The sequence below is a fragment of the Sinocyclocheilus anshuiensis genome, unplaced genomic scaffold (genome assembly GCF_001515605.1).
Source record: "Sinocyclocheilus anshuiensis isolate Anshui unplaced genomic scaffold, SAMN03320099.WGS_v1.1 scaffold1170, whole genome shotgun sequence".
Taxonomy (NCBI): domain Eukaryota; kingdom Metazoa; phylum Chordata; class Actinopteri; order Cypriniformes; family Cyprinidae; genus Sinocyclocheilus; species Sinocyclocheilus anshuiensis.
Genome location: NW_015538055.1, coordinates 1,224,068 through 1,233,296, shown reverse-complemented (window position 1 = coordinate 1,233,296; position 9,229 = coordinate 1,224,068). Strand labels below are relative to the sequence as shown.

At 35.7% G+C, this 9,229-nt stretch overlaps 1 protein-coding gene across 5 annotated transcripts in view; it reads left to right on the top strand.

The window, feature by feature from the left end:
- The window catches only part of ksr1b (kinase suppressor of ras 1b), a 42,329-nt gene that overhangs the window by 17,671 nt on the left and 15,429 nt on the right, over positions 1–9,229 (top strand). For 4 of the 5 annotated variants that reach the window (XM_016478881.1, XM_016478873.1, XM_016478868.1 and 1 more), the window contains exon 2: positions 2,347–2,487. In XM_016478881.1, coding sequence (XP_016334367.1) covers positions 2,347–2,487 — 141 coding nt within the window. Of the gene's footprint in view, positions 1–2,346; positions 2,488–6,669; positions 6,774–9,229 lie in introns of those variants that run through there. The other variant, XM_016478887.1, reaches the window with a different exon arrangement.

The following is a 9,229-nucleotide window of genomic DNA, read 5'->3' as shown; positions in this document are numbered from 1 at the left end:
ATGGGAGGGTTGCAAGAAAAAAGCCACTCCTCAAGAAAGGCCACATGCAGTCACGACTGAGCTTTGCCAAAACGCTCCTTGAAGATTCTGAAACTGTGATACTTTTTTTCAGGGTTCTTTAATGAATAGAAACAAAATAAATAGAACAAAATTAATTTATTTGAAATAGAAAAATTTTGTTACATTATGAATATCTTTACAGCCAATCAATTTAATGCTTCCTAAATAAAAGTATTAATTTCTTTCTTTCTTACAAAAATTTTTTTTTTTGCATGGTAGTGTATAGCTATATCTAACTAATATCTATATCTACAGCTCAGGAAATTTAAACAATAAATGCTGTTTTGGCACTCTTTGATGTGGCGCGACAGATCGCTGTAATGCAAGCGGCAGCATGGAGCGCGATCATCCCTATCTCTTTACTACTAGTTTTAACGTGAAATAAACATGAATGAACATCTCACGCCTCATGTAATCGCTCAATCAGTGTTTCAACTTGGGAAAGACGGCAATAAAACAGCTTGTAAACAAAATGTCACGTAGCGTTTTGTTTACCTCAGGCAAGTCATCAGTGTCCACAGCTCGTTAGTGCGCTATCAATGAAGTGCAGAGGAGAGCATTTGGCGAAATATAGACTATATACTCATTATATTTTACTTGACCTGTTAGTGATGTCTTAATTATTTAATGTTTAAAAAAATCTGTTATGAAACGAGTAATGCGAGGAACTGTGTAAATGAATATATTTCAACAACAAACAGAATTTTTATAATTTAGAAGTTAATTTAAAAACTGCATTATGTGCAATTTACATGTTTGCATACATTTTTTTTAAGTTGAGTGTTGCTTGTTATATTTAAAAAATAAATAGTAATTAAATTTAAGTTTGGGCTCTGTTGTTAACAGTAACCTTATAGTAGGCCTAATGTAAAAGGGCTCACTATAGTTTAGAGCATAAGCCGAGGTAGATTTTTATTCTTAAGAACATTTATTTTAATTATAACTGAGTTTAAAGAAAGAGCAATTTGTTCAGTAAACCACTGTTGAATTAAAAAAAATTGCTGTACCAAAACTGTACCGAACCGTGACATCAAAACCGAGGTGCGTACCGAACCGTCATGTTTGTGTACCGTTACACCCCTAATATCTATATATTCAAACAAGGTGAGTACCACTATTGTTTCCACTTCATGCAGTTTGTAGTAAATGAAGTAAATTAACTTAAACACCAAACCTCCTATGGAACCAAGTCTTAAACCTAATTTTACCTAAAGTAACCTTTTTATTTCTGAGCAATCTTCATAGCTTTTAGTCAGTGAAAACGGCCTCTTCTTTATGAGCATAGTTGCAGCTGTGGTTGTCTCCGAGGTGTTTGAACTTGTACCTGTAGAGGCAGGTGTGTGGTGGTTTCTGTTAACCTGTGGACCGCAGTGTCTCGCTGCTCCATGATGTCACATGGGACTCTGGCTGCAGCCGCCAAGTGTGTTCCAGCCAGGGTTGCCATAGTGGCGGAACAGACGCCCCCATGAGAAAGAGTCCAGACTCCCTTGCCATGATAACCAGTGTCTATTTATAGACAGCACTGTTTATTGCAGTGGGAGCGTTACGGCAACAAAGGGAGGGCACGTCTGAAACATCTTTGTCCTGTGGGCATTGTACGTTATTGGCTTGTTATTTTTAACCCAATATCAGTCTAGTGATGGTAAAAAAATGACGGATGGATGCACTGGCTGGTACTTGAACTGAAAAAGAGAGTGTGGTGTGTTTGTGTACACTGTTTGTTTGCACTGTATTCGGTTGTTTTACTGACACCACACACGCACAACACACATTTTCATTGCCCACCGTTTACGATGAAGTCACACATGGGGATTTCCTTTGCTCTGTTCTCACTTTGCATTCTGTGTGCAACGCTTGCTTGCGGACACGAAGGTTTAGAGAAAAATGCTCATGCTGAATTATCAACATGCTTGTCCCTCATTGGTGTACTGATTTCAAACTTCTGTGGCATCTAACTGGGGACTTTGAAACAGCTCTTTTTCTCTGAAGTGCTCTGAAACATATGCCATGAAATTATAATTTTTTTTTTTTTTTTTGCCTTTGTGTCTAACGTCATCCTGATGATCCTTTTCTCAAAGGATCTTAATCTACAAAGAGCTTCATGTTAAGTTAATAAGAGGTTAATTTCTCTTCTTTTGAAGGTATAACAAATAATTAGGGATAGATGGTGTCAATTTAAAAAGCAAACAGATGACTCAATGAGTTGTCTCTCAAAGCTGTTGCTACACCAGTCTAATAAGTCTGTGTGTGTGTATGTGTGTGTGTGTGTGTGATCGCCATCTACAGGTGAAGCTGGTGAAGTACATCAGTAAACAGTTAGAGTGGAAGCAGAGTGTTCCAGAGAGTGACAGACCGCTGGCGCTGGACTCTTACCCACAACTCACAGACTGGCTCTACACCATCAACCTCCGGCCAGAGCTCATAGAGGTACCAATATGTGTTTGTACTGAATGTATTTTTTTCTTAGTTCCTTTATTGTCTTGAGGGATTTTAAAGTTGACCCTATTTCCCTTCTTCATGACCTTTATTCAGCTAATGGGCCATTTTTGGGTATTAGATTTTTTTGTTTGTTCAGTATTTTGTTTTGTTTTATTTTCTATTTTATTGTATTTGTATTTTATTTTACCCTTTATTTTATATTCACTCATTAAAAATGTAGCATAAATATAAATAAAACACACATGCATACATAAATGACATGATAAATTAACATTTAAAATATTATTTTAAGTTTTTACGTTATTGTTTTATTATCTACTAACCATATTAGTAAATGCAATAAGGCACTTCTGTATTCTGGAAATTTAAAGGAACATTTAAAGCATGAAAGTACAGTTCGATCACTTCTTCATATTAAAAACAGGCTTCTTAAACTGTAGCTTCTACTTAATGAATGTCTGTTTTAAAAAATGAATGTTATTGGAGGATTTGGGCAGGAGAGGGAAGATGTTTTGCTTGCTTGCTGCTGAGAGTCTCTGTGGCATTTCAGTCCTCTGTGGATTCACACACCTGATCCCACTCCAAAGCTCAGAATGTGCAGCGTCAGCCACCGTGTCAAAAACTGTCCCGTCAGTCTATTTTTAGACTCCAAAAGGAGTCTGTCTTTCTCTCTCTCTCTGCCCACCACCCCATACTGTCATATACACAAAGCTGAGCAGAACAGCACTGCATTCATGACTGCCTGGCAAATGCTCAGACTTGTTTGTCCTCATTAGACACGGAAACAGACAGCACAGGGAAATAAACAACGTATGCAAGACTTAAAAACAAAACTAGATATAGAAACAATTTATCCCAGTGGAGACAGGAGGGGTCACTTTGTGGCATGCCTCTGATTAGCTGACTGCTTCACTTCGGTTACTGCGGTAGGACAGCATGATTTTTGTGTGTTTCTTATTATGTCTCCTCCAGTTTTCCTCTTTTTCCGTTGTCCCAAAATACTTGCCTTGTCATTGTATATTCACAACAGACCATCTCTGTCTGTCTGCGTCAGCCTGTGGCCTGGTTTTGCTTCAGGACCCAGATTTTACATTTGACATAAGTGATGACCCAATACAGTACCAAAATTGTACAAACGTAAAACAAAAATGTCTTTAAAAGCAAATTAAAATGTTAATATTAATTATTAAATTAGGAATTTTAAAAATTAAAGAAAAATAAAGTAATTAACAATATAAAACATATTGTGGTCATCATAAACGTTTTTTTAATGTAGTCTGGATAATATTTTCTTTTACTTTGTCTATTTTTTACTGTTGTATGTTGATGTATGATAAGCCTAATTATTTAACATAAATATGCAGTTTTGTTTTATTTTATTCAGTTTTACTTATTTTATATCTTACTTTCATTTCGCATTGTTTATACCTATAACATGAAACCCAATTTTGAGTCGTGACCCACCACTTGACAATCCCTGCCCTAACTCAATAAGTTTGTTCTCTAAATGTATCACACCAGGCTGCTATAGTGTGATTCACAGAGCAGGAATGCATGCATGTGGGCAGCCGGCCCCTCTCGGAGAGGACAGCAGGGAATCCAGTTGCCCCAGTGTATCACAGTATAATGGGATAGTGCTTTCTCAGAAAAAGCAGAGGAATGCTATTTCTCCTGTGGGCAGACAAGATGGGACTGGGGCCAGTGTGGTTGTATTTGCATGATTAGACAGTTTAGGGAAAATGTTTTGCATACGTGTGACTTGTGGTTTCTGGTGCATCTACAGAACTACAAGGAAACACCTCTGCTACTGTCTTCTTATTGCTACTGCTTTGTGTGTATTTGTTTACATTACAGTTACTAGAAATGGAGAGCTATCTAGGGTGACTGATGATATCCATATCTGTAAAAAAATAATAAAAAACATCCGTTATCATACCCTTCATATCTGATCATGTTTAATCATTCTGATTTCATGCCATCTAGGTCACAACTAATTTGTCTGAACGTCATTGCATTACATAACAAGATATCAAACACAAGTAGCATCTGTAAGCTAATGATGCCATCACTTGTTTAAGAACTAATTTCACTCTTTTTTTTTTTAACCATCTAGTCTAAATGTGCTTTTTACTAGTGTTTGTATGAACTGAAGTCAGTTTTGCTTGAAAGTGTGTTTATGCTATTATTAACTAAAGCTAAAACTTTAACAAACATTTTTAACTTCAGTGAAGCTGAAATAAATATATTAAAATATAAATATTAAATAAAAAAATGTAACTAAATAAACAGAAATGTTTCCTTGGCAAATGACTGAAATAAGTTAGTTTGGAGAAAGTACTAACTGGAAATAAATAAAAGTTAAAACTGAACTAAAATACTACTGAAATAAAAATAAACTGAAATTTAACTAGAATTAAAATGAAAGCTCAAAATATAAAAATAAAAGCTAATTTAAAATATGAATGACAACTATAATAGTGTTTAAATAATGCTAAAATAACACTGATCCATTATATGCATATCTGTTGTCTGTGAGAGTCAGTGAGTATAAACTGATGTCACAAATTGACGTCTTTACACTTTAATTATTTTGTATATTGTGACTCATTCCTTGATGTTCCCAGCTGCAGCAGTGATGGGGTTTCCCATTGCTCAATAAGAGTTGAAAGTGCAGCAACAACCATGACACACCATACAATTTTGTGTTGTTTTTTCAGTTTGTTCCTGTTGCTGGTGATGGACTGTGAGTTGCTTATGGAATATAATGCTTCATTTAAATCAACCAGGGTTTGGAGCATTTGAGTTTAGGCAGTCCACAACATGCCAACATGTGTTATTGAGTAAGTCTAAAGGGCACAGGCAGGAGTGGTTGTGTGAGTCATATTTTTTTGTGGGTCACATCCTGTGGATCTACTGGAGGCCTTCCTTAAGACAAAGATAAAGAGAAATAGATAGAAAGAAAAAGAGTCTGTGACGAATGCAATCTCACCCAAACCTCTGTTTCCTGTGCTGTACCCCCTCTCTCGCTCTCCTTTGTTCCTCTAATGTGGCCTCTCTTTTGGCCCAGGGATGAGCACTCATGCACAAAATGTATGGTGACAGGTCAAAGAAGGACTTAGGCCAGCCTAACCCTCATTAATCTGTTTCACAGTCACACAGTCAAAAGACATCCTGCTCTGTTAATAGCCTCATAAATGTCTTTTTGTAGAGCAGTGGAATTTGTGTGGTATCAGTAATTTCTGCTCAGTTAGCAGTTGTGGAGCTGACAATAAAGATGTGCAAAATTGCATATTTTTAAAGTCGACTAGTCAGTGGGCTGCCAGAAAGACTAGTTGCATAATTTGTATTAAGGAAACCCTGTATAATAAAGTTGGTTTCAAGTTCATCTGACCACTACCAGAAGTGTTTCTTAGGGGCTTTTACACAAAAACAACAGATTGGATCAGAAAAGAGTCTTGTGAGACGTTTGATCTATTTGAATTCAATTTAGCATTTTAGGAGTGCAAAACTAAAGAATAAAAGTAAGAAAACATTGTTTAACTAGTTTATAGCATGGCAAGTCAGTTTTAAAGGTTTTGTTTTTTTGGACAAAAGTGTTGAAATTGTCAGAAAGAACACTTTTTCTCATTAAAAACAAGATGTTGAAGCTGAAAATTCACGGCTATCAAGTTTAGTTGCAATTTTTAAAATCAATCAATTAATTAGTTGTTACTTTTATGAGACAAATTAGTATTTTTTATTTATTTATTAAAATACAAATTTGTCACATAAAAGTGACAACTTTTATTTTATTTCTGGGAGAAATTGACCTTTTAATAATTCAGTTGTGCCACTGTGGCTGAAATAACCACTTTTTCCCATTAAAAAAAAAACAAACTGAAAATGTATGGTGTTTAAGTGCAATTTTTTTTTTCTAAATGAAAAAACTATACTGATTTGACATTAACATGAAAGTTGTTAAGTTGTCATATTCATGCATTTGGCCTCTGATTTGACAAAACCAAATGACTCTATTGGTGACCATGTGATTTTAGGAGGAGTGTCCAGAGCTGTGGAGAGACTTCCCAGGCATGTTAACAGGAAGGAAAGAGGGATAGAGGGGAGGGACAGTGGGGAAAGGGAGGAGGGACAGGACGAGTAGGAGGGGAAGTTTGGGTTGGAAGGGAGCAGCTCTCACAGCGTGACTGACTTGAGACTTTGAGGAGAGACTTCGGTTTGTTGTTTCTGGGATATGAGAATTAGTAAAGGACAACTTCAGTGGAGAATCTCTCATGGTATAGTAAGCTTGACTGCTTCATATTTTAGAGTCTCATTTTAAGACTTTGTCAACTGTGTTTTGTTTTTGATGTTTGTCGGTTTCCTGCCTGCATGCAAGCCTCTGTGGTCATAGAAAGTCTGCAAACAGAAGTACCAACGGCAGATGTCTACTAACGCTATGCTTGAACACATCAGGCTCATGTCAAGAGGCTTGCAGACTCACAAGCTTGTGAGGAAATTCCTTGTTTTCCATTTGTTTGAGATACTTATCAAGTTGAAATTCCACTGAAGCTCTTTGTTGAGGGCGGCTTGGTGATTTTGATCTATTTATTTCATTTGTAAGCACCCACTGTCACACTTTTTCTGTTTGATTGTAGATTCATGTGAAGCTTTACTGACAGACCAGCAGAAACTGTCCCTGATAACGACATATCTTAAAGAATTGTTTGTTAGGGGAGTTCACCTGGGTGATTTTAATTGCGGTGGGTGGGAGTTGTGAGTGTTTGTTTGGATGGAAGCTATCGTAATGCTGTGTCTTGCTTTTATGTTCAGAGCATCACTCCTTGTGTTACGTCAGCTCATAAACTCAGGTAAAAGGCGTGTTCAGACATCACCTCGGTATCGGTATGTGTCATTTAACCTGCTCTCTGCCCCAGCTTGTCTGTTTTAACACAGTAATTCATGTACTTATTAACTTGGATGTAGGTACACGTCGTATAGAGCAACCAAGAGGTGCATTTTACATCCTCATTATGCATTCTGTTGTGCTTTCTGAATGACAGAAGAGAGAATAAACATTAATATGTCCATTAGATAAATATGTATTCATGTTACTGTATGTTTGTGTAGAGATTATGCTTATTGGTTTGATTTAGACTCGGCTTAAGTTCATATTGGTTTTGTGTTCTTCCAGCTGTAAGCTAAATGAGTGGATGATGTTGTAGTATTTGTTGAGAAGAGATCTATGCTCTTAATTCTGATCTCTGGCTCTTGTTCAAAAAGGAAGTCTCCGTGAGGATGCTGGGAGATTTCCATTCCCGAGTGCCATGCATGTCATTTAGAAGGCTGTTTAACTTGTTTTTGATTTGATGCATTACACACACCCACCTCATACAAACACAATTACGTGTGTAAATGGGGATATACCTTGTTTTTGTTTTGTTTTTTACCTTTAAATATCACCTTTGGTTTTCATTTTTAAACAAATCAATAATTAGTACAGAGTCAGACTAACAAACTTACTTTTTTTATGGTGTCCTAATTTTAAAGGCAATATATGGTTCAATTTCAGAGATACCGGGATCTTGATATGGTTCCACGAGTAAATTGTTAAATAAAAAAAGCCAAAAAATAAATGTGGCTCACTTTACATACAGCTGATACATTTTCCTTTTAAAATGGAACAGCTGAATATTTATATGAATTATATTTATATACTCTAATGTTATTTTTTTAGTATTGTTTATATACTATAATATTTATTAACATTTAGATTTGTATAGTTTAGCTTCTATTTTTAGTTTATTTTCATTTTAGTTTCAGTTTTAGTAATTTTGTTAAGTGCTTTTGCCATTTTTAAAAATATTTCTGTTTAGCTTTAATTTATTTATATTTATGTTGAATGTAAATTTAGTACTTTAAACTTTAGTTCAGTTTTTTAAGTAAACATTTTTCATATATAGTGTTTATTTTATTTTATGTATTATATTAGATTTTTTTGTATTACTGAATTTTTCTTTTTTTTTTTTTTAGTTTATTATTCGTTTTAGTTAACCATAACAACACTGATATAGTATACTGTATATTACAACCTTTAGTTCTGGTTCTATAATTTGATTGATGATGGTGTGAAATAAAAGTGTCTGAATTTTGCATAAAAGAAAAGTAAAGAGTGTTGGAGATGAAAATTTGTTCTGAAATTTAGAACGTCTGAGTTTTCTGTCAATCCAGGGTCACTCAGGGAGGGTCACTTTGGGAAATGGAAAACCTTCCACATTTAATTAACAGCTTTGTCCTTGAAGTGAAGCTTATATAGCTGTGTGTGAAAACACACACACACACACATATCCCTGCTATCGGTAAACACAGCAGTAGTTGCACGATTCCATAGGACCAGACACACACATTGCTATTCACCTCATTGGTCCGTTTTGTTAATGTTTAGCAATGTTTGACTCCACCATCTGAAACCGCTTTACGTTGATGTGCACTATATAATCAAAACCCTGTGTTGATGATTCTGATTCACCCCATTTTCTCTATTGATAGACTTTATGTACCTCCCTTGATCCTTTAGACCAAAGGGCCTCATGTGTCCTTTTATGTATTCATTTACTATGGAGACTACACTGACCACAACTATAACTGTTGCTGGGCAGCTTCTCAGTCATGTGTTTGAGTAAGAGTGAGTGTGTGTGTGTGTGTGTGTGTGTGTGTGTGTGTGTGTGTGTGTGTGGGTGTGTGTTGTGGGAGA